Source organism: Sinocyclocheilus grahami, unplaced genomic scaffold (genome assembly GCF_001515645.1).
Source record: "Sinocyclocheilus grahami isolate Dianchi unplaced genomic scaffold, SAMN03320097.WGS_v1.1 scaffold80.1, whole genome shotgun sequence".
Classification (NCBI taxonomy): Eukaryota; Metazoa; Chordata; class Actinopteri; order Cypriniformes; family Cyprinidae; genus Sinocyclocheilus; species Sinocyclocheilus grahami.
Window position 1 is genome coordinate 400,564 of NW_015505259.1, and position 25,982 is coordinate 426,545.

Consider the following 25,982-nt stretch of genomic DNA (forward strand, 5'->3'; position numbering starts at 1 on the left):
TAGTGTTAGAGGCTCTTTTTTCTTTATGGATGCTCTCATTTCCCAAGTTGTGCTTTTAAGTTGGAATGTGAAAACAACATGGACACTCTCGTTACTACAAAGATGTGTTGGATTTGTATTATTAGAGCTTTCCAACTTGAGTTCACGTGCATTTTCGCAGTCGGGAAATTATTTTTCACGTGCTGTGCCAGTGATAATGCATCTTATGTCAGTTTCGGAGAACCGGAGGACAAATATTTCAATCGATCGCTCAGGCATGGCATCGAAATGAGGCACTGAAATCTGCGTTCGGATTCGGTTCTAGTACATACCGGTTACATAGGTACCGGTGCCATATTGGTACCGGATTTCGGTACCTAACTAGGGTTGTGACTGTGAGGAAATTTTCCCACCGGTTAATCGATGTGTGAAAACACCGGTAATACCCAGTCTCACCGCAGGGGCTGGGGCGTTCCCTCTTTTCCTTCGCTTTTAAATAGCGTGCGCATTTTACTTTCACTTTCACTTTCAAATAGCGCCAATTCGGAGTAAAGCAATTGTTCGTTTTTAGTTAATTTGAATTTTCCCTCTTTTCCTCACTTTTAAATAGCTTAAAAGCACCATGCGCATTTTACTTTCACTTTCGAATTAGCGGCAGGTCAACTGCTTGAATGCAACAACAAAATACAATGTCAAACTCACTTTAGCGTATATATAAAACATAGAACTTTTATTAACAAAAATACAAATACACCATGCTGTAGGGCAGGCTATGCCTAATATAAAATAACAAAACTTACATAAAGTTTAATAGGTATACAAAACTGGAAATAAGTAAACATGTATAATATATAACCAAATAAATAAGAAACGCAGAACGTTTATTAGCAAAACGAGTAAGAAAGCTTGGAGGCACGGCATACACCTTGATGTCAAATAAAATAAATAAATGACACAAAGTTTAAATAAAGTAAAAATCAGCAAACAATGTGGAACCAATTAAATAAGAAACAAATGTTTAAAAAAACTTCCAAAATCACCTTAGATAAACGGCAAAAGTCAACAGGCTTTTCAAAATCCAAAATATTGCCAAACAGGCACTTTTGCATTTAGTTTCGAAACTCATCCACGATCGTCTTGTCTGTCTCACCCCACTCTTCTTGTCAGTCAGCTTGACTCACTCTCCTCACTGGATAAATGAAATCTGATTCGGCACGCTGCAGTTTTTAATTGTAGTGTCTGTTCTTTTACTGAACTAAATTATTTTTATTACTATAAAAAATCAAAACGACTGTGGGGGACAGTGACGCGGTGGGCAAGTGATGTAACCAGTGTTGCGGCTTAACACCGGTATCACCGTCAGCCCCGTCTATCGCGGCAAGCCTATACCCAACCCTACTGCCTTTGCGACTGCAACCAGGAAAACGGCCCGAGTGGGAAATTGGTTCTCTAGGAACCATCATGCTGGCTAGTTCCTAGAACTATGCGGTGCGAAAGCCCCTTAACAGGGCCTTTAGAAGAGCTACTACTGCCTTCATCCACCACCAAAGAAAAAAAGACCCTTGGGACAGACCCATCATGCTATTAGCCAGCCACTGTTAGAGAATCAGAACCCCAAAAGATGTACCATCTTGGTTTTGGGAACAACACATAAACACCTTGAAAAAACTGCTCTTAGATAAAAACTGTGGGAACCAATGAAGATCAAGCAATCTGCAATCACTTACTCTCATAACTAGAAGAGACAGTTACTGCCCCTAATCTGCCACTTTATTGTTTGTGTTCAGAACCCCACTGAGCCATTTAATACAACTGTACTGGCAGCTTGTTAATCCCTGAACCCAGTCTAGACTTAGCAGGCTCTTCAGCATATGGCCCCTGCATATGTTGCCCCGTTCCTCTCTCCTGGCCTCAGTCTCTATGGCCATGCTTCAGGGCCTTCTATTTAAATATAAACAGATATATGGTCTCCTTGCAGCCATTTCTCTGGTTAGCATTCTACTGAACCAAATTCTCAGTGCAATTTAAGCAGAATGCTGACCACAGAGGCTAACAGCTCTGAGAAACGCCAAAGAGATGGCCAAAATCTTTAATGCGTCAGACAGACTGGCCATAAAAGCAGAGTATGACACAGCAGTAGGATGTAAGATTTTAAAGACGGACGCTTCTGACATCCGGTGCAGCTCGGCTGCTTTCATACTGCGGGGTGACGCATGCTCCATGTTCATTTAACAAACTACATGGGGCGACTGCATCTCCCTAATGGTGCCCTCCAGACAGATTTGATGGGAGGGGCTGTGGTGCCGACATCTGCATGATGCTGTGACCTCTCTTTTGGAGGGGGTGTGTTGCATAGCACTGTTACCTTAGTGCAATGACACCGGCCATTAGAGCTGCCAGACATTTCATAGCTAACAATCTCAAGAAGGAACCTGTCCTGCCTTACAAAAATTGACATTATTAGTTGGATGCTTTTGACAGAATTTTACCAGACACCCAATGAGCTCAAAATCCATTTTTATTATGCTATATTTGGGCTTTTTCAGCTACTTTTATTGACAAAATAGGCGAACAGCAATTACAGGCGCACCAGTGCCCAAAAAATATATTTCATCCGGACGTAGAATTTTAGCATATGACCAAAGAGGTGCCGAGACACAAACTCCTGTCGTGCCATCAAATCTATCAATTTGTTATAATAAATCATTTGTATAACAATTGAAGCGAAACGGCTTGACGCAATAGATACAGCCTTTTATGCCTAAATTCAATATGACTGACTGAGCATTATTGGTCTAAAAACTCCAAGAGCCCAAGAAATATGAATTTAGGTCAACATTTTCAAAAGTTATATCAAATTCAAAAAGACAAGAAACTAACAGCATTCAAACTCAAATGAATCAGACGGAAAAAATAATTTGTAATCAGTGTACCACATTTCACAACATTCCCCCAAAAACGTTGCATTCGAATTTTAGCCTTATCAGTGGCGCACGAAATGCAACGACAATGTAGGTGTCATTGCATTTGAATGCTTTTGTTAGCCTATCCAGTTGAACCCACTAGATGCGGCGCTGCTACGTTGTTCATTTTCCCCTTCAAGCCAGGAAAATGGGATTTTGATGAGAGAAAGTACAAACAGGCCTAACTGTTTACATGATGTCCAGAGCATTGTGCTACCTCATTGCTCCAACAACTAAAATCAATGCTGAAATCAAACCAACCCTCATTTACTTTAATATATATTCCTGTAAATGATTGGGCATAAGTTTTCTGAATTTTAGATTCTCAGAAGGTCTGTTTTATCCAGCAGACACATACCACATATACATTCACAAAAATCTTCTTTTCCATGCACAAGCCACACTATTCATTCTTATAAATGTCATGCCCTTTATGCAAGAAACAGGGAGGCTAAAGTGTCACCCAGATGTGTGTCTCTGAGATCACAAACATGCTCTGCGTAGAGAGCGATCTGCTTAGGCTCAAACCAACCCACCCCTTATGTGTCAGCGGGCGTCTTGTGTAAAATTAAGCAAAATGACTACTGTGCACACCAATGTAAATGCTACACCAGTCTAATATCTAAAGACAGACTCGTTTCTGATCACAGGGTGTGTTAAGTATCGGTTTTCAGCTCAGATTTCCCATCTGTTAAACTGGGAGGTCAGCGAGAGGTTAATGAAAGTGGCATTAAAAAGTCGACATTTAATCCACAATAAAATACTTTCACATAAACTCCTAAACGCTGATTTTACTGCAAACTGTTTTTGGGATATTGGGAACTTAAATTCATTGCTAGTTAATATGCATAGTAAAACACTGTTGTGCAGAAGTAAATAATTTTGTTTTGGCAACAAAAAATATATAACTTCTATCAAGTTCTGCTTTTAGAATGCCAACATTGACTCATGACCACATACTGCAACATAACGTATTGATGACTTTAAATGATTTTAAGTAACTACACAAAGGACTTTAAAAGATCACCATAAATTGATTCCACTAAGCAAGTAAGGAGTCTGTCTTGGTTTTCAGGAATTAGACAGGCCGGGGTCTGTAAAGGGGGTGTGTTGGTGGTAGTGACAGGTTTGTTTCTGTCATGTGCATGTCTCAGCAAGTCAAGAACCATTTTAAACGCAGCCTACATTTTACTTTCATTGAAAAGGGGTCATACATCCACTCATCTCTGACAGAGACACGTCTCTGACCACACACAGAGCCGAGCACCCACTCATTAGGAAAACATTCACTGCAATCTAGTGGAACACCGAGTTTCATCTCAAGCACACAATGCAGCTTCTCATTTTGCTATTATGTAACCTGCTAGCTGATATTGTAAAAGCCTTTTTGTGTAAAAATCATGTTGATTATCCCTTAATACCAGTACTATATTAAAACAAAGAGAGACAAAGCTATTAAAACCTCACAGACTGTGACAACGACGCTCCCAACACCCTGCCAAACGCTTCATGCAAACCATGTATCAAAACTTCAACCTCTAAAAGATTGAATGAAAGCTGTACTTGACACAAACAGAACCAACAATTTCATATTACATTTAGTCATTTTTTAGCAGACGCTTTTATCCAAAGCAACTTACAAATGAGGACAATAAAAGCAGTCAAAACTAACAAAAGAGCAACAATATATAAGTGCAAATGACAAGTCTCGGTTAGCCTAACGCAGTACACGTAGCAAGGTGTGTGTGTGTGTGTGTATATATATATATATATATATATATTATATACACACACACACAAACAAAGAAAAATAAGTAGATAGAAAAAATAGAAAGCTAGTTTTTGTTTTTTGTTGTTTTTTTTAATAAAGAATAAAGAATACAAAATATATAAATATAGATATAGATAAAGTAGAATTAAAATAGAATAGAAAGTGCTAGAGTTAGAGGGTCAAATAAAGGTGGAACTTTAGAGTAGAGGACATTTAATTTTCATTAATGACAACGAGGCTGTGATCAGCACGGTCCGATCAAAGGGTTGCACTGCTTTGTACTCGTGTATCAATCAAAGACAACACTACTATTGAACAGACTGTACATCTATACCCAACAGTTTCATACAGTGAAAAATCAAAAATGGAATCTACATGACAAAAATATGGCTGACTATAATTGGATGAGCGTTTTAAAACATCTGTTTAAAGTTTGACTCAAGCCTCTCAGGACACTATGACTGAATCTGAAACCTGGAAAGTCTCAAGTACAAGGAAATGGTAATATAACCAGAATTTAACTAACAACAACCAATAAAACAATTGGAAAAAAAAAAAAGATTTACTACCTTTCATCTTTATAAGCCAAAGGTCCAAACTCTTTCTGAGATTCATAAGAGGCATACTCTTGTGAAGAGAAAGAACTAATCATCTTTTGGAGTGGCTTGATTTGTAATGCCATTACTCATTATGTAATATAATCCTAATTATAATTTTTTGTCAAATGACACTGGGAGTGGACACACATTTCAAATGCAGGTTTGTCGTCCCATCCCATATTCACCATAGCAACCAGAGCTTCCTCCAAACTTGGCATTACTTATTACTGACATACAAACTAAACTGAACTAAAACGGCTCTCTGAAGGATTCTGCAGGGTTCAAACGCCCTTGATGCCCTTACCTTCAACGGCAATAACGTGCTCTCGGATCTGATTCTGCAGCAGCGGATCCTCCACCCGCTCCAGCAGCTCGTAGATCGAGTAGATGTTCGGATGGACAGACTCGAACCTCTGAATCTCAGCTCTGATCGCGGCTGAGTTCGCCAGGTGTTGCTGATAATTCATGTTTGCAATGTGATCTCTTCCAATGGAACCCGATAGGCAATTATCTAAAGAGTGTTTGCAGATGATTTAGGGATGCTGATATGCTGCAAACACGTAAACACAGGAGGGAGATCAGATGTCCACATGGGGTCTGTTGGTCAGCTCCAACGATTTTGTTCAAAGCAAAAAAACTACAAATGTTCCCAAATGTACACTGGGTATAGGTGCAATAACAGATGACAGAAAAACGTGTGAAAACGTTAAAGATTTAGTATGAAATCACTTAATGCGAGACAAACTAACATCTAACGTTAGCAGCGGCTTTGATTTCAGTGCATGTGATATTTGAATATATGTGTAGGCTATTACAACAGAAGTCCAGACGCTGGAGGGAGATCTGAAATCCCAGGACACAGTCATATGCCCCATAACCTCATAAATACAGCATAAAAGCACAGAAACTCCCCAAATCGCCATGCATCGTCATTACGAACTAGAACAGGCAAGAGAAGGCCATCTCAGGTCTACAGTCCGAGGCGAGTCCACATGGTTCATACGCACTGCCCAGTTTCAGTGGCGAGACGAAGATAAGTCATTCAAATTCAAACTAGTTCGCACAAACGAGCTGGACACGGTATGTCTGCTGTGTTCCCAGCACAGTCAACTCGCTCTCTGCTGTTGTTCACTTCGGCTCGTGCTGACATTACAGCCGCTGAACTACTTTCTGCGGTCTTGATCCAAAACCACAAAACCATTGATGTACGTCAAACCTCAACGAGATACCATCGCCGGGGTGCTTTTCGGGTATCAATCTTGTTTTATCCGCAAAGATGTGTGTATTCCCTTTCCTCGCGCACTGAGGTCCGTCCCGTCTGTATCCTCTCAAACATCATTGCGCCTGCTCCTTCCTTTGGACGTTTATTACTGGAAAAACGTCGGCGCTTAGGAGCCGTCGTCCAGGTCGTAGCTGCGCTAGTTCTGCGCAGTCTGTTGTTATTAAAACGCATACAGGTCGCCACATACTGGATGGTGGCGCTGTAGGTTACTTTGAACACATGGTGTCCGATTAGTGGGCCCAGTGTAAACCATTGGAATGAATTGCTGGTCTCAGGTCTGTGACACACTCACAGATATGACCTCAGAGTCTTAATAACATGGGCGTGAGCTAACCCATGTATCCAATAAAGGTTAAACATATGCAGGTTTTACTGGTGAACTGACAGGCAGGCTAAGAGCAGAAAAGATGCAACCATGTGCATTTCATTTTCTTGTAACACATTTAGCATATGCATATGTACATATTCACGTGTGTGTGTGTGTGTGTGTGTGTGTGTGTGTGTATTACTTTATGCAAAACACAATTTTACATACAACAGTTGATTTAGAATAAATATGTTTACATTTCATATATATGTGACCCTGTACCACAAAACCAGTCATACGTGTCAATTGTCTGAATAAATAAGCTTTCCATTGGTGTATGGTTTGTTATAGGACAATATTTGGCTGAGATACAACTACCTGAAAATCTGGAATCTCAGGGTGCAAAAAAAAAATTGAAATACTGTTAAAATCACCTTTAAAGTTGTCTAAATTAAGTTCTTAGCAATGCATATTACTAATCAGATATTAAGTTTTGATATACTTACGGTAGGGAATTTACAAAATATCTTCATGGAACATGATCTTTACTTAATATCCTAATGATTTTTTGGCATATAAGAAAACTCAATAATTTTGACCCATTGGTTATTGCTACAAATATACCCATGCTACTTATGACTGGTTTTGTGGTCCAGGGTCACATAAGTGTACTAAATCAACTATTCTATTTAAAATTGTGATTTGAAAATTTTGTTTAATAATTTAATATCCGATGACAGACAAAGCAGAGTCCCATTAAAAGAGATTCATGTAAAGGTCAAATTATTCTATGAATTATATACAAGCACATGAATACATACATGTTTAATTGGCCATATTATAAGATATAACATAATAGCAACACTATGAATTCTAACTGAACTTATTTCACTCAATTTCTAGTACAGGTTTTAATGATTAGTGAAGATGTCTAAAGTGTACATCTAACTCACTAAGAGCCACTAAGAGCCTTTTGTTTGGGCATCTTACCACAAGGCTCTGATTTTACCCTTTCAAAATAAAAACTATATTTTTTACTCCACACATCTGAAACATTTATGTGTCCACAAATCTCTTATTAACAAATAGACACAAAAACCTTTGATATTCAGCATAATACAATATCATAGATAATGATAGCCAAGCCATTCATTAAATGTGTTGGTGGGGTAATTTACTTTAAAACCTTTAACATCTTTGTAACAAATAAATGAACAAATACCATCGTACTGTAGAAAAAAATTTGTTCGATGCCATCTGTATCTAATTCTGATAAAGTACACTGTTGCTAAATGTCTTGCACAGCTGAATTCCATTAGCCTCCATTTTACTCAATGGCCTCTTCTATCCTGATTCCATCCACCAGCAGGGAATGAACTATTCCATTTCGCTTCCTTCCACTACTTGTTGCTTTAATGCAGCATTCATGGTTCTCCACTGCAAAGTGTGTCTCGCTTCCATTCTCTGTAAACTCCCCCTGCACAAAGGAAATCAATATAAACACAGGCCTATGACTAAACAAGCACCAGTCTTGGGAAAGATGTGATATGAAAAAGATGGTGTTAAGTTTTTCCACAGTGGCCACACAACTACACCATTAGCCGACTTGACTCAGACTTAAATAAACAATGGACCAAAGTGGATCTTTCATATTATGCAAAACACAATTTTACATACAACAGTTGATTTAGAATAAATATTATTTACATTTCATATATATGTGACCCTGGACCACAAAACCAGTCATACGTGTCAATTGTCTGAATAAATAAGCTTTCCATTGGTGTATGGTTTGTTATAGGACAATATTTGGCTGAGATACAACTACCTGAAAATCTGGAATCTCAGGGTGCAAAAAAAAAAATCGAAATACTGTTAAAATCACCTTTAAAGTTGTCTAAATTAAGTTCTTAGCAATGCATATTACTAATCAGATATTAAGTTTTGATATACTTACGGTAGGGAATTTACAAAATATCTTCATGGAACATGATCTTTACTTAATATCCTAATGATTTTTTGGCATATAAGAAAACTCAATAATTTTGACCCATTGGTTATTGCTACAAATATACCCATGCTACTTATGACTGGTTTTGTGGTCCAGGGTCACATAAGTGTACTAAATCAACTATTCTATTTAAAATTGTGATTTGAAAATTTTGTTTAATAATTTAATATCCGATGACAGACAAAGCAGAGTCCCATTAAAAGAGATTCATGTAAAGGTCAAATTATTCTATGAATTATATACAAGCACATGAATACATACATGTTTAATTGGCCATATTATAAGATATAACATAATAGCAACACTATGAATTCTAACTGAACTTATTTCACTCAATTTCTAGTACAGGTTTTAATGATTAGTGAAGATGTCTAAAGTGTACATCTAACTCACTAAGAGCCACTAAGAGCCTTTTGTTTGGGCATCTTACCACAAGGCTCTGATTTTACCCTTTCAAAATAAAAACTATATTTTTTACTCCACACATCTGAAACATTTATGTGTCCACAAATCTCTTATTAACAAATAGACACAAAAACCTTTGATATTCAGCATAATACAATATCATAGATAATGATAGCCAAGCCATTCATTAAATGTGTTGGTGGGGTAATTTACTTTAAAACCTTTAACATCTTTGTAACAAATAAATGAACAAATACCATCGTACTGTAGAAAAAAACTTGTTCGATGCCATCTGTATCTAATTCTGATAAAGTACACTGTTGCTAAATGTCTTGCACAGCTGAATTCCATTAGCCTCCATTTTACTCAATGGCCTCTTCTATCCTGATTCCATCCACCAGCAGGGAATGAACTATTCCATTTCGCTTCCTTCCACTACTTGTTGCTTTAATGCAGCATTCATGGTTCTCCACTGCAAAGTGTGTCTCGCTTCCATTCTCTGTAAACTCCCCCTGCACAAAGGAAATCAATATAAACACAGGCCTATGACTAAACAAGCACCAGTCTTGGGAAAGATGTGATATGAAAAAGATGGTGTTAAGTTTTTCCACAGTGGCCACACAACTACACCATTAGCCGACTTGACTCAGACTTAAATAAACAATGGACCAAAGTGGATCTTTCATAGACCCAAAGGCATGTGCTAGTCTGAAATGCAGTATTTAAATTACTTACCATAGTCTCTATTTTCTGTCCATTGCACCATACATCCATAGTGTCTTTCTCTAGTGAAACAGAAAAAAAAACAATAGTTTGCTAATAGTTGTGTTTTAATTACAGTTTAACTGTCTAATGTCTGCATGAGAACAGGACAAATCAAACAAGCACATTTTTCTGTTCTTTTAGTAAAGCAACATGCACTAATTTAGTCCAGACGTTTTCACACTTTTTGATGCCCCAGACCCCCACATGATGATCCCCTTGAGAGGACATCCCTTCCTAAAATATAATGGCAGCTGTATTTTCATTAAAAAAAAGTAAACCGTTTTAGTTTACTTTTACAAATTTTTCTGCTGACTCCGGACCCTAATTGGAAGTCCTTCTCTTCTTACAGTGTGGTTGGACAATATAATATACAAAGCATATTCTTTTTACATCATAAATCAAAGGGGATGTTTTGACAGTGTCTCTTACCTAGAACTACCCTGTAATCAGCACCACCCAGTTTCAGCACCCATGTTTTGGCCATTTTTGATCGGTTGTCCAGAAAAGTTTGGAGACTTTTTCCGTTGATGTCCAGTGTGTACTCATAGGAAAACCCAGTGATCGCCTCAATAGATATGGTTGCTTTTGTATCTGTGCTCCCAACAGGGAATGTTTCTTTGCCCACCAGTTTGAACATCCAATCCCTCCTCAACACCTCCTTAAAAAGTGGATAAGACTTATTTAATATGATCTTATTCATATAATATCTGGTCTCTACATAGTATCAGATATGATCTTATTTTATTATCTTAATTATAATAACATAAGATACATATTACCCCTTATCTTATTATTGTCTTAATATCAAATTCAAGGTAAAATAAAAAGATTACATAAAAATTTTAATAGAAACTTGAAATATAAAACTTTTTATATGAAGTAGGCCACAGCCTAAATTTAATGATTATATAGGCCTACATATATAAAAATATAGACAACTATCTAATCTAATCTAACATAATGACAAATAAAATAAATACATTACTGACTACTTCTCACCTTCCCATTAATGTAAATGACCCGTTTCCCTGTTGTTGTTCCATGTTCAAACTCAATTCGGTAAACCCCATCACTTAGCGACACGTCCCACGCTCCCACAATGTTTTCGGACATGCTGCGTTAAGATCCACACTGCCCAACCGCTCTATACTATTTTTAATTCTATGTAATGTTTTAGCTTCCGCTTGATCATAGTAGCAGTCCTCATTATGAGCAACTGCTGATTAAATCTCTGTATATTATTGAGGCTGCCATCCTATACATGCTCTCTCAGCAACGAGTGCATTAGTGTAAGAGGCTTAACTTGTCAAGGCAGTTGAGTGTTTGAGGAGACAGTTATTTTCACTGCAATTAAATTTAAGTTGACATTAGGTCTAGGAGTAAAAATCATAAAAACTTTTTCAATTGTTAAAAAGCTTGGATGTTTTTGATGCTCTGGGGTCACTACCAATAGATGGCAGTCCTCTCTCTCTCTCTCTCTCTCCCTCCCTCCCTATTATTAATTAAATAAATAAATACAGTTTTATTATAACCTGAAGCAGATTGAACGGCAAACATGCATATTTGTGTAGGCTTTGTGATCAATAAACTTTGTTTTTTAATATTAAAACAATTACATAAAATACTTTACAACCCACTTTAATGCAATGTTATGGAATATGAAGTTGTGCGAAGTTAACGTAGCATATGTACGTAACATATTAGCAAGTCACGCTATTATCATATCAAAAGCGAGTGGGCGTGGTCAATCTGGCTGTGAACCCCGCTTGTTCAGAACTTTCTTCCAGATTTCAGTGCGTGGAGCTCAGAGAGCATTGAGTAGCATTGGAGACGATGATCGTGAGCTGAGTGTCTTTTCACGCCGTTGTTTAAAGGATACAAACGGAAAAAGTGTTGTGGAGTTTTGCCTGTCTTTCCTGGAAAGTACTGGACGTAACTGAATATTGTAATGAGGGAATTTAGACGGAATAATGCATTTCCCTCAATCATTTGACAAACTCATTCGCTTTGGATTATGACATTATATAATTTTTCTACGAAGACGAGTTGGAATTACTGTTAGTGGTTTCTTTACATCCGTTTTACATAGTTTTATTAAGTATTGTTCTGTCTTTGTTAACTATTAGTAATGTAACACGTTTTAACCGTTTGTTTGTCACTCTTGATAATTTGTGACTCGCTGCTGTTGGATCAAATTACGCTACAACCATTTCCAAACCTACTCGCCTATCCAATGTCATAATTCTGGAGTGATTTGTGTTTATGTACTGTAGCAGTATAATTGCAATGAAAAATCTTCAGGTACATGTCATTTTGTTGACTCTGACGTGGATTCATGCATCTGACTTGAAGTCTTCCAAGGTCCTGAATTACACAGGAGCAGAAGAAGGAAATGCACAATTACAACCAAACACTTTTGTCAAAAAGTACACAAATGATATACAATCACATAGAAGATCTGCAAGGTTATCCACTTCCAGGAACACAGATATACTCAGGAAGCCTCAGAATGATCAGAACGTGGAGTCCTCACGACCCCCAGCCAGGAGGCTCCTGAAAGGGCAAAGACCAGTTCCGCACAGGAAACCCAGTGTAACTAACAGCAGTCCTGCTCAAGAACCTAATTTTCAATCTACTCCACTGGGCGCCACTAGCTCCATTAACATCTTGGCTGGCTTTGCAGGTAAAAACCGTGTGCTGGTCATTTCGGCTCCCAACGACTCTGATGGCTATTACAGGTTAATGATGAACTTGCTCAAGCCTGATGTGTACTGCGAGATGGCGGACAGACACATGCAGCAGATCATAATGTTTCATGACAAGGGGAAGATGGGAGGCAAGGTGAGACGAGTTAGCAATCAGGGATCTCTGGTGGAGGAGCCGCTGGATCCAGCCCTGGTGCCAAGACTGATGGGCTTCCTGAAGTTGGAGGATGGTAAGTTTGGAATGGTGCTTCTAAGAAAAAGCCTTCAGGTAGAGGAAAGATACCCATACCCTGTTCAGCTGGAGGCAATTTATGAAGCCGTAGACCAGGCACCTATGCGTAGACTGGAGAAGGCCAGGCAAAAGGGCTTTGTGCAAAAGTGCAAGACTGCTGGAGTTGAGGGCCAAGTGGTGCAGTCTGTTGGCTCAAATGCAGTTGGTCTGCAACCACAGATGAACATGGCAGAAAACACAAGGCGACACATGGTAAAACCGGTCCCTCAGCCCACCCAGATGACTCAGGCACAAATATCAACTACCATCATCACTACTACAATGACTACAACCACAAAACGTACTACCTTGAAAACTACAACCTCAAAACCAACTATAACAACCACTGCACCCTCTACCACCATTTTCCCCTCAACAACAACTACTATTACTACAAATATACCCACAACAGTGGAGCAAACACATCCACACACAACCGTACCCTGGCACACATCTGGTCCCAATACCTCTGAACGTGTCTACCGGTCCTCACCACAAAACCATCTGAGGGACACAACTACTCATCTCTCTGTTACCTCAAACTTCTACAAACAACATAAAGAAAAATACCCAGACCACACGCAAAAGATTTCAACTGCAATCTCACCAACACAAGCATCCATACAGAAGCCCAAGGACAAACTGCCTGTGGTGAAACATGGATGGAGTAAAAAGCTTAGTCAGCACAGCAGAGAACGTGACACACAGAGGCCCACTGCTAATAAACCAGAGACGGAACTTATGACCAGCCAAAAGGGGAAAAATAAACCTGACAGTGCCGACAGGAGGAAGAAGATGCATAGACCTGAAAAGCCTTTAAGGAAGATACCCGCAGGGGGAAAAGACTCAAAAGTGACTAAGGAGACAAATGTCAGTGTTCAAAATAAAAAAGTGCAAAAGCCAGATGTCTTTGAAGAAAGGGCTGTTGTGGATCAGGCAGCGAATCCCAAGAAATCGTTAGACACTTTTTTGAGTTATTTTCAGAGAAGACGACGAATCATGGTACGTATGGCATAAGTGAGACACATGAAAAAAGTAATATAGAGATATAGCTCGGGGCTCAACAATAAGGATTTTACAATGCCCAATGGATAAGTGCTATAGCTTACAATATTTTTTTATTTTTGATCATTACACATTACATGTCACAAAATGTTTTCTAAGACAGTTGGTGATATGGAATTCTGTACTTATCTATAGATAAAATATTTAGAATTTGAGCTATTACTGCAATATTTCTTTAGAAAAAGTTTAGAAAAATTAGCATTTGATGAAAACAAAAAATTGTGTGTAAAACTGTAAAAGTATTTTCTTAAATATATTTTTAAATATTTCTAAAATAAATATTAATGTAAAAAATGCATTAAATGACTATTTTTACATTTTAAATGTAAACATTTAAATTCATAATTTAACTTATCCAATCCTTACTATTGAGGCCTGTAAATATTCTGCATTTAGGATTCTATGAAGAACATTCAACATCTAAAGTGTAAAAATGTTCTACACACTAAGAGAACAATTCTTTTAAGATCCTTTCACTGAAAGGGAAACCCAAAATGTGAAACCCCCCTTTTGGAACCTTTATTTTCAGAAGTGATGATATACAAGTTAGGTTTAAAGTTGCATTATTTGCTCATTAAAAAAATTATATAACATTCTAAAAAAATTAAGAAGTATTTTGGTTCATAAAAGCACTTTAACAACTGTTTAGTGTCTTATTAATCTTCTCATTCTCATCGGCTGCAGATAATTACTGCTCCAGATGAGCAGAATCATATGTACAGTGAACAGAGGGATGAGTACCTGGAGCAAGTTTGTGATATGGCACTACGTAAAATGTCCATCATCAGCATCTTTGGGCCCCTCACAAACAGTACCATGAAGATTGAACACTACCAGACAGGTCAGTGCTGCTTACCGTGTTTGTTTGTAAAATGTCCTATCAAAATGTCTTCATTCAGATTCTATTATTATTATTATTATTATTATTTAACAGAACAGGATAGGCCCTTGCGAGGCCTGCCGGACAGTGACCTTATCAACCAGGACCTCATCACAGCATTTCGGAAGCATTTCGGGATGATTTATAATGATTTCAACATGGTGTTGACTGACTTTGACATGAAAGTCAAGGTGTGTAGTAAAAAAAAAAACCTAGATAATTTTATCAATGTATATGAGATAGATATGCATCGATATGAAAATTTTGGCCGATACCGATAACCGATTATTCTTTATTTTTGAAAGCCGATAACCGATATGTTGGCCGATAAATCTATATCCAAATTGTTATATACTTTTTGAGAGCCTGATTACAAAAAAGGGCTCATCATTAAAAGCCACATCCCAAACGCTAAGCAGCCTAGTTTGAACAGTGTACGTTTTAAAAATATTTTTACTCTCCCATTACCAAATTTAGTCATAAAAAAGTCTTACAAATAAATAAAATTATGCATAAATAATGCAAACAAGTCACTGGACATCATTACACGTGTAAAGAATCAAAATGAATGCGCCATAGATCAATAAAACGGAATAGCCTCTGCACGGACAATAATTAAATGATTTTAATTACTAAACCATATTGTTGATGAAAATAATAAGAGAACAATACAAGTGGTTGTTGTTATTAATAATGTATCAATGATTTTGAAAAAGTAACAAATTAATACCACTGTTTTAAATAGCAGCCGTTGAGCTGCGCGTGCTGAAGCTGAAGAGCTGAATGAACACGGTAAACTGAAGCGTTTTGCTGGCAGCTTATTTAACTCAAGGAAATGCATCCTGAGATTAATATTAATACCACATAAACATAATATTACAACTTATATATGTACAAAATGACGCAGTTATTGCATGCTATAGTCAGAATGTGTGATCCTGTTGTGGATGCGCTCTTCCCATAACAACGCACTGAAACATGGCAACTAAACCCAAAGAATTCACAATGTTTTATTATAATAATGTTCTCATTAGAATGTTATATACACGACATTCCCAATCATAGTTATTATTGTTGTGCACTGCTGTTTGAGCTGCGTGTGCTGAGCTAAAGATGATCACCGGTAAACTGAAGCGCTCTTTTAACTTAACCAAACGCATTCTATATGAGATAAATCAGATATACATCAAATAAACACAATATTACAACGTACAATTGCACAAACGGCTGCAAACGAACAGCGCGCATCTGAAGTGTCTCTGAAGGAAATAATGCATTATTTATCGGCTTTAAGATATCGGCCAAATTTTCTTATCAGGCCGATACCGATAACAGAAAAAATGAGCCGATATGGGCCGATACCGATATGGTGGCCGATATATCGTGCATCCCTAATATGAGATGTAGATGTAATCATTCCTGATCAAATTTTATAACACAAAATTATGCATTCCTGGTTTCCACAGCAACGATATGAAGTGCCGATTGTCATGAAAGCAGTGTTAGACTACATTGACACATTGTCAACCCGCATTAAAGAAATAGAACAGCAGAGGAAACTTGTAGTTATGTGCAAGAAAGAAGATAAATTAAGATCTCTTGAGGACTTCCTATCTAGGTTTGAAATGGCTTTTTGTGAAAATATATAATGTATTAACATAAAGAATAGGCTCATCTCAATGCTTTTTCATTAAAATGTCTCTTTAAGATTCCGTTGGAGGCGGAGACTGTTTGTAATATCCACCCCTACTGATGAAGAATGGGCCTATCAGCAACAACTCTACACCATTAATAGCCAAGCCTGCAATCTGGGTGAGATCCTTTGGGTAAACCGTAGCAACGTAATTTAAGAACATCTTCCATTTAATTCTACATACTTTAATAAACATGTGCTTTTAAATGTAAACATACTACTAGTGCTATTTACTATAGACAAATCCAAAAGAATGAGACAAAGAGAAATGCTTCATTTCACATTCAGTGGTGTAGGCTGTATACTATTACATTATCACCAAAGCCCATAGACTTGAAATATTTACTTGAAGCACAACGTACACTATTAAACAATATGTAGGATTTCTATTAGGCATTAAACAGAATATCCATTAAAAGTTATTTCAGCCAGTGGAATCACATTGGCGTCCTAGACGGACTGAATTGTTCATGACATCAGTAGTTGCGTAAAACTAGCCCATCTGAAAATGTACTAGACTGAGAAATTGCAGGAAAGTTGAGACTATATATCACCACACTCAAATGATCAATATGTTATGAAATGCAGAACGCTCTAAGAGCTTTGCTGTATCAACACCACTTCCAAATGTTTATGTAACTTGGGAAAATAGACACTTTTTTTGTTCTCTGAAATTCCATGATAAGCATTTATAAACAAATTTGGGGTCCATTCCAATGAACACCCTATGCACTCATGTCAACAGCTGTAATTTTTATGGACATTCCAATCAAAACTGCATGATTTAATACAACTACTCTTAAGTTCATTATACATTATCTGGATGTCTGACCTTCCAAAAAACCAGCTTAACAACAGCTGACAACTAACGTTAAAAAACTATTTGCAGTACATCTTGGGAACTGGTCAAAGTCAGATTCTCCAGAGATCTTCCTGCTTATAGAAATGCACATGTTATTGGTACTTTTCTTTGAACTGGAACCAGCTCTCATCTTCACAAGAGCCCTCAATCACAAATGCCTCTGAGGAATGGCACCAATAAAAATAGGATGACGCAGGCCTTTTACAGCTCTTTTGTTGGCTATTTTGGAGGTAGGAACATTGTTAAGAATCTTGCTCTGCATTCTTTACAATCCAGGAGGACCTGTGGATGTTTGGGTCCTGCATAGCGATCCAACAGAGACCACTTCCTCTCTGTGGCATGACAGCTTGATTGATACCCTCATAAAAGAAGGCTTGTTTTAGAACAAAAAACAACAACGGACATCTTTAATGCAGATCACATGCATGTTTCAGAGAACATCTCTATAAAAAACTCTCACTCCAATCTCATGTATATAGTACGAGTCAGAGTTGGAAACGGCTGAGTCATCTTTAGTTGTTTATCTGTTTAGTCTTTCCGGGCATCTATGAATTAACCAGCGTTTTTCATTAATTGTTATAAATTCACAGGCCTGCGTCATATATCTCTATTGAAACTTGTTGGAAAAACCCTGGATGACATGAGTGGAGTCCTGGAGCTTTATCCCATAAATGGTGAGATTGTTTTGCATTGAACAAAACTCTTTTATGGCCCCTGCACTTCCTTTATTGCTAAAAATATGATGTATAGTGCCATTTTATTATGGAAAAAACTTAGGAAAATCTGGTTTGCATTGCAGGAAGTGTATCAGTGGACCGTGAGGACCTGTCTGCCTCGCTGGTGCAGGACATTAGGAACTACTTCCAGATCAGCCAAGAATATTTCTCCATGCTGCTTGTCGGGAAAGATGGCAATGTGAAATCCTGGTATCCCTCCCCTATGTGGTCCATGTCAATCATTTACGAGCTGGTCGACTCCATGCAGCTTCGTAGGCAGGAGATGGCCATCCAGCAGTCTCTCGGCATGCGCTGCCCTGACGATGAGTATAGTCATCATGATGGTTACCATGAGGGCTATCATCGTGGTTACGGATATTAAGAACAGAGGGGAATGTCTTAGAGCCTGTGCACTCTCTACTAGGAAAAGTGTGAAGTTTCAAATGTCAGAAAACCTTGCTTTTGTGTTTTTCTTATTAACTACTGACTACGGACAACTCTCACTTTACTATTTTGTTGTAGCTGATATTTAGATTTGCTCTTGACATGAAGTAGATGATTTCTTTGATGTTTTTGATTTTGACTTTTCATAACATGAATGTATTTGCATGTGGGAATGAGTTGTTTTTTTTAAATGGTACGTTTACGAATTAACAATAATAAACTTTAAATTCCAATAAAGAAAAAAAAGTGATTTGTTAATGTTTGTGTTTGTATTTTGTTCATCAATTAATCTCAGAGAAGCAAAAGCAAAAGCAAAATATTTTGTAGACTGTAAAGTCCTAAGAAAGCATTTCATATTCTGGGAACTTTTATGTATGGGCTGTTTTAGCTGAATATTCTTCCATCTGGAATTTCTCTACGGACCTCTACTGGGCATTTTGGGATAGTGTAAAAATATGTCTTGCAGAGTATTGTATACGTAGTGTGTAGTTTTGTAAGTGGACTACAAACCATTTTGTAAGTGGATTTTTCATACATCTAATGATCTGCTGGAAGATTTAAAATAGTCTTTTTAAAAAAGCCAAATGTTAAACGAGGTTATTAGCATATCTGTAGTTGAGCACTTTACATTTTAATTAGTGCAAACCGTACATATTTTATACCAAAATAAATGCACAGAGCCACATTTTCAGTGATCAGGTCATTTATTTTACTTCTGCAGAAAACATCTACAAAATCCTACTTGTACAGAAAACCACTCAATATGTTCTTCTTTTGTATCCAACATCATAGAGCACATAACACCTAAAAACAAATAAATACCGTAAAAAGTAAATACTAATGTTGTTCCCACACACAAAATACTCATACAACCCCATTTTGGTCTCAAATTTCCACAATTCTTTACAACATGACTAAAATATTGCTAGAGATTAAAAATGACATTTTGTTATAATGTTGGCACAATCATTATACAGTGAACAAGACAATCATGTTATTGCTGTAAAAATACACATTTCAAATTGTATTCTGATGAAGGCTGAATATTTAAGAAAATATATCTATAAACAGTATTATTGCAAGTAAATTAAGCACTGCATATTTCTAAAAAAAGCTTTCTACTGCAACATTTTTCTTTAAAGTTAGACCATAAAGACTTAAAGATACTTGCCAAGCTGAATAAACAAGTATGCTCTAATAGATGGTGCAATGCACTAACTATACCAAGTAATATTACCATGTAATTATAGACTAATCTAAATAATTACCTTAATTCTGTTGTGTGTAATCTGATATATCCAGGACTATAAGAGCAGTGTTCAATAAACACACAAATGTCTTCCTCTTTATCTGTAAATTCAGTGCTTTTTAAAGAATAATTTATTAAATAAAATGGTAACACTTTATTTTAAGGACCAATTCTCACTATTAACTATCACTCTCAGAAAAAAAGGCACAAAAGCTGTCACGGAGGCGGTACCCTTTCAAAAGGCACACCTTTGTACCTAAACAGTCCATATTGGTACCTTAAAGGTACATATTAGTACCTAAAAGGTACAAAAGTGTACCTTTTGAAAAGGTACCGCCCCAGTGACAGCTTTTGTACCTTTTTTTCTGAGAGTGTAGCATGCATATTACTAATATATTGGCGGGTACTTACAAAGCACATATTGGATTAGATCCCTTAATCCAACCCCATACCTAAACTTAAAAACTACCTTACTAACTTTTAATAAGCAGCAAATTAGAAATTTATTGATGCAAAATTCATTAGAATAGTTAGAATTGCACCTTAAAATAAAGTGTGACCAATAAAACATAGATGGAATGTCCAACAAAACTAAAGTCACTTAAGCCCCGTTCACACCATGAACGATATCATGTTTGTTATAATCGCACGCTCGTCCGCCGCTTTCAATTCTCGAGCTCGTTACAGCAGGATGGATTCTGATTGGCTGTCAACGATATCGTTTCTCTGTTTTTATCGTTATAGTTGTGGTGTGGATTCTTTAATATTGAGAACGATTTTTAGAACCATCTTTGTTATCGTCCTTGGTGTGAACGGGCCTTTATAGTTTGAAGGAGAAATTGTATAATTTAAGGCCAGCAGCACAGCATGATAAACTGTTGCAACATTATACAACAGTTAGCATTGTTCCTCAAATTTGATTGGTCACATGACTGTCTGTTTGATTTAGTCACCGATTCAGTCAAAAACAAAACCATACTACTTTGTGTTGCACAGAGGTTAATTGTTTTGCCGCTTCATTTGGAACTTTTTTCTTTGACAGACCACAAACAGACAAAAATTACTGACAAGGTTGTGTCTAAAAGGTCACATATCGTCATCTCTCTCTTTTATGATCAAAAAGCAATATCACAACCATAATTGTGCTGCTATTCAAAATCAGCTCCAACCAAATGTGCTGACAAAGAAAAATATTTTTGATAAGTCAGCGAAGAAAACTGGACCAAGTGTTGTTTTTTTTCATCTTCATAAGAATATTTCTATTCGAGATCAAAATGTGTGTAAAAAAATTAAAGTAATCTGCAGTGAAAGTACCATAATTCTGCAAATGTGTCAGAGAAAAACAGAAAAGATTGCAGATTCAAACAAGCACTTACATTAATAATGTGATAGTATTGGCTAAAAACGTCAGACTACTTATTTTGTCCTAGTTGCTTAGCTTCAAGTAAAGTAAGGCATCATAATGGTGTGAATAAAATATTAAATAAGTGCATTTTGTTCTTCACACTCTGTGACCCACAACGGCCACTTTCAGTGTATACTTGTGAACTCAGTTATCAAAATCACCAGTGCTTTTATAACCTTTAAAGCTGGGTCTGTGACTGATTTGGAAATGCTGCATTTTCTTAATATACAGTTATTATTGATTTTGACCTATTTGACCCAATACATTATTTTTACCTATGCATTCAGTTGAACGGAAAGACTATTCTATAACCTTGTGCTTAACGGATACTGATGTAAGGTGTTTCAAGCCTCTGGAACGGTTTCTGTTGAGGGTAATTCATTCTGTCCTTCAGATCCCCTTCTTTTGTACAGTTTATACAGCCAAGCAATCAAGAATATCACAGCTATTACAGCAAAGTAACTTGCATAGATCAGAAACTGTGGAAAGGAGCAGACAAAATTGCAAACGATATTAGCAAACTTTCATTAGTGATCCACATTCATGACACACTGAGCTAGGTATATGTTGTACTTCACCTGTAGAAAAATGTCCAGGCCTAGACCGACAGAATCTACTACAATCACAGTAAGAAGCGTCTGCAGTAGAAGTGCGATGAAAGTGTTTATTCCAAAAACCAAAGCATATCTTCTCATACTTAGGTTAGCAGCTATCTGATACCTGCAATATAAAAGAAGGCCATTTTTTGGAAGAAATATGAGTGGCAATTGTCAAGTGCACAAGGAGAACTTGACTGAAAGAGCCAATAGAATTTCAGATAAAAGAGCAGTCATGTTTAGAAGGGAGTCTTGCAGCAACAAGATTTTGTGCAAATGAAACAAACACTGATGAATATGGAAAAAGTAGGTATTAAAATGGCTCAAAACTGATAAAAATACAGATGGGTATGGAAGCAATGACTGAGTTTGGGCTCTCTGCAATTTACAATCTCTGAAGGTGAGAGATTTTAAGGCAGAAAGTATGGAAGGATATGGAGACAGAAAGCAGTACTTGTTAATTTAGCTTTTGCACATCCTATTTCAGTTTGATGTTTTTTGTTAGATATCCTCCTTAATCAGTGATTCTCAACCTGGGGGCCAGAACTTCCAAGAGGGCCACAAGATGGCTATAAATGAATTTAAATAAGACTAAACAAGCTAAAATCCAGATGTAAGCTGGCATATATCTAATTTTAATTCATTCCTTAACAACTGCCATTTTATTTTAATTGTCATCTCAGAAAACCTGGATACATGAGGGAATTTATAGACCTGGTAAAGACAGACAGATAGAAATTGCTATTTATTAATCAAATATAACTTTGAAAAAAAACTGTAAATCACAAGTGACTAGAAAAGTCATGTAAATTAAACACATTCAGTACTGATTTCTGGAACTATGAAATTGCATTATCTTAATTATTTATAACTATTTAACTGTTTTAATATATTGCCAGTCCTATGTTCTGAAATACAAAATAAAGATGTAAAGAAGCAGCTGTCAATACAGTACCAGAAACATCTTGGGGTGAACCTTCAGATATTGGCTTTGACGTTAAACGTTGAGAACCACAGTCTTGAATATCAACAGTAATAATCAGCAGCAGTAGGAGTTAAATTTTTCATATTGCAATCCAACTACAAGTTATACCAAAATAATTGCAATAAGCTTTTTTTGGGCCACATCATGCAGTAGCATCAGAAAATAAAACTAGGTATGTGCCCGCCGAATTATTATGGGCCATACACCCAAAAATCTATTAACTGCTAAACAATTAAATGAATCAAAATCCTTTTAAACAATCAATAGAACAGTGGTTCCCAACCCTGGTCCTACAGTACCTACCAAAAGCTGCACATTTTAGATGCCTCTAATGAAACACAACTGATTCAACTCTTCAGCTCATTAGAAGAAACTCCAAGACCTGAAATAGTTGTGGCAAATAAGAGAGACATCCATGTGCAGTGTAATAATTTAAATTGACCTTACAACAACTCCATGTCAGCTTCCGTGATTTGATTTCAGAAATCATGTTACACATTTTTCTTTGTGTTACAGTCAGTCAATTGTGTCTTGTTTTTTACAGTTATATTTAGTGTAGAAAAATAAGCTGATACACAAGCATGTGCCTTTTTTTGCAAGATGATAAAGTGCACTTGAAGTGACTGATTTCTAAAATCATCAGCGATCGAGCCAACTTGTGATGTCTTTTCGATAGATGGACACAGATTACCCACCCGAGAGTGGTAAAGCAGTCACTGAGGTAAGGTCAAAGACACAGGGTTCCTAGTACTTTGTAGTCAGAACAAAGTCAAAAGATACCCAGCTTACAATGGATTTCTAAAGAAAATGGATACAGATTGACAGCTTTACTTACGTTGCTATGGTGATAAGCAGCATGTAGGTAGCTCTGAAGAGCATGTAGGAAGTGTAGCAAACCCAGATATTTCGGACGGTGTCCATGAGGTACACACACACTGCAATTACCACAGAGAAAATGCAAAGGGCGAGTTCTCCCCACACTGCCCAGGACACTTTCACAAAGCTTACAACAAATGCTGCAAAAGCGCCTGGTGGAGAAGAAAACAAACAGATAAATTAATTAATTTGGGGAAAAATGTGTTGAACTGTTTTATTGTGAATCACATAACTCAGTTGTGTGTCTGCTGTTATATATGACCGTTGAATTTGTTTATGATAATGATGAAAATGCTGGTAACTACGGAAGCTTGATTTCACCTTGGGATAAAACAATAAAAAAAGGTAACGGCAACTTTTTCTCCCACAGTGTTGAGTTCATATCTCACAATTCGGACTTTGTTTCTCACAATTCTGTGAAAAAAAGGAGTCAGAATTGCAAGATGTACACTCAGCATTTTGAGTTTTTCCTCACAGTTCCGAGTTTACATCTCACAATTTTGACTTTTTTCTAAAAAATAAAATAAAATAAAATTCGGATTTTTTCAGAATTCCGAGTTTACATCTCGCAATTCAGTTTGTTTGTTTTTTGCTTCCACCATGGCAAGCAAAAAAAAATAAAATAAAATAAAATTTACTTTTCAATTACAATAAGTTAACATACTAATGTTTTACCCAAGAATTACAACTTTATGTCTCGCAACTGAATTTACATCTTGCCATTCTGGAAACTGTTTTATTGTGAATCACATAACTCAGTTGTGTGTCTGCTGTTATATATGACCGTTGAATTTGTTTATGATAATGATGAAAATGCTGGTAACTATGGAAGCTTGATTTCACCTTGGGATAAAACAATAATTGGGAGAAACAAAGTCTGAATTGTGACATATTAATTGTGAGAAAAATGTTTGAATAACTTTTAATAAAGAGATACAGCCACAATTAATGTTGTTGTTGTTTTTTTTATCCTGTGGTGAAAACGGTCTTCCATAGGTATAATGTATTCTCTGTTACCTATGCTTTTAAGAATGGGAATATAATAAAATGAATTGAATAAACATAACCAGATGGCCATACCAAGCAAGGTAGATATTGTCTCCACGTATCCATTGTAGATCTCAAAATCACTGGAAGGCAAGATTTTCTCCCAAAGTGCTTGAGCATAATTAATCACCTGGAGGTAACCACATGTGGATAAAGCCCACCACACTGACCAGGCCAGTAGGGTAGAGCAGGAGTAACACTCAAGGAAGTCTGACCAGAGCATTTTTAACACTTCCAGTAATCCACTACTGCTAGTATTGTCCTTGAGAGTCTGAAAGTCAAACAAATGAGTCAAACCAAGCCATAGAGACACATGCATATGTCTGTGAACATATCAGTGCGCGCAAATTTTTGTATTCTTTTAAGGCCAGTATTTAAGGGATAGTTCACCTAAAAATGAAAATTGTCATCATTTCCTCTCCCCCTATGTTGTTCCAAACACATAAGACTTCAAAACACAAATTACGATCATTCCAATAAAACCTGGGATGTTTCTTTCCTTCCATTGAAAATCCAGGTAACTAAAACTTAGAAGATGCAAAAGGGTCATGGAGTAGTTGTTAAATGAATCCATATGAATCAAATGGTTTAATTTAAAGTTTTGTGAAGAGACATGCTCTCTTTATAAGATAAACAGATTTAAATTATGCTTTTATTCACACATTAAACACACATACATAAAGCAAATGCTGAAGACAGCCTACAATTAGCAATTCTTTAAAAGACAGCTACTTAACCACACAAACACTCTCCTATAAGCCTATAAAAAATCTTGTGACGCAGATTTAGTAATTAATGCAGGATTTTGCTTTAGTGAAAAGATTAAACTTCTAGGATTAGACAAATAGCTGGCAGATTCCAATCTATGGGCGAGGGGCACTCTTACACCCAAGTATATATTCTTCACATCACAATATATTATTTACATCTTTTTCTAAACATGTAGATTATTTGAAGCGAGTGAGTAACAGAATATATAGGCTATGTAGCAAAAAAAAAATCTAAATTTATTTTTATTTGATCTTATTTCATTATTACATTCAGAACCGATATTCCGCTTTCTGTTAAAGCCCTTTAGTTATCGAAGTTACTTTTCAAAGACGTCT

At 36.7% G+C, this 25,982-nt stretch overlaps 4 protein-coding genes across 8 annotated transcripts in view; 1 reads left to right on the top strand and 3 right to left on the bottom strand.

Moving 5' to 3' along the window:
• The window catches only part of agap1 (ArfGAP with GTPase domain, ankyrin repeat and PH domain 1), a 202,847-nt gene extending 195,847 nt beyond the window's left edge, over window positions 1-7,000 (bottom strand). For 3 of the 5 annotated variants that reach the window (XM_016273620.1, XM_016273618.1, XM_016273619.1), the window contains exon 1: window positions 5,617-6,999. In XM_016273620.1, the coding sequence (XP_016129106.1) occupies window positions 5,617-5,779 (163 nt within the window). In that variant the 5' untranslated portion in view covers window positions 5,780-6,999. Of the gene's footprint in view, window positions 1-5,616 lie in introns of all 5 variants that reach the window. The other 2 variants (XM_016273617.1, XM_016273616.1) reach the window with 1 other exon arrangement.
• Window positions 7,001-9,169: 2,169 nt separating this feature from the next.
• On the bottom strand, window positions 9,170-11,357 carry LOC107586372 (fas apoptotic inhibitory molecule 1-like). The gene is made up of 4 exons (XM_016273690.1): window positions 11,082-11,357; window positions 10,512-10,740; window positions 10,053-10,102; window positions 9,170-9,829 (listed from the first exon to the last, which is right to left on the bottom strand). The coding sequence occupies exons 1-4, from the start codon at window positions 11,193-11,195 to the stop codon at window positions 9,680-9,682; spliced, it is 543 nt and encodes a 180-aa protein (XP_016129176.1). The 5' UTR covers window positions 11,196-11,357; the 3' UTR covers window positions 9,170-9,679.
• A 536-nt stretch (window positions 11,358-11,893) lies between these two features.
• ccdc80l1 (coiled-coil domain containing 80 like 1) lies at window positions 11,894-18,907 on the top strand. Its single transcript, XM_016273622.1, has 7 exons — window positions 11,894-14,060; window positions 14,808-14,964; window positions 15,058-15,194; window positions 16,470-16,621; window positions 16,712-16,815; window positions 18,149-18,232; window positions 18,358-18,907. Exons 1-7 carry the CDS (start codon window positions 12,345-12,347, stop codon window positions 18,654-18,656), a joined length of 2,649 nt encoding a protein of 882 aa, XP_016129108.1. The 5' UTR covers window positions 11,894-12,344; the 3' UTR covers window positions 18,657-18,907.
• Window positions 18,908-20,900: 1,993 nt separating this feature from the next.
• On the bottom strand, window positions 20,901-25,303 carry slc19a2 (solute carrier family 19 member 2). The gene is made up of 4 exons (XM_016273623.1): window positions 24,910-25,303; window positions 23,789-23,981; window positions 21,951-22,092; window positions 20,901-21,851 (listed from the first exon to the last, which is right to left on the bottom strand). Exons 1-4 carry the CDS (start codon window positions 25,193-25,195, stop codon window positions 21,717-21,719), a joined length of 756 nt encoding a protein of 251 aa, XP_016129109.1. The 5' UTR covers window positions 25,196-25,303; the 3' UTR covers window positions 20,901-21,716.
• Between the last annotated feature and the right edge of the window lie 679 nt (window positions 25,304-25,982).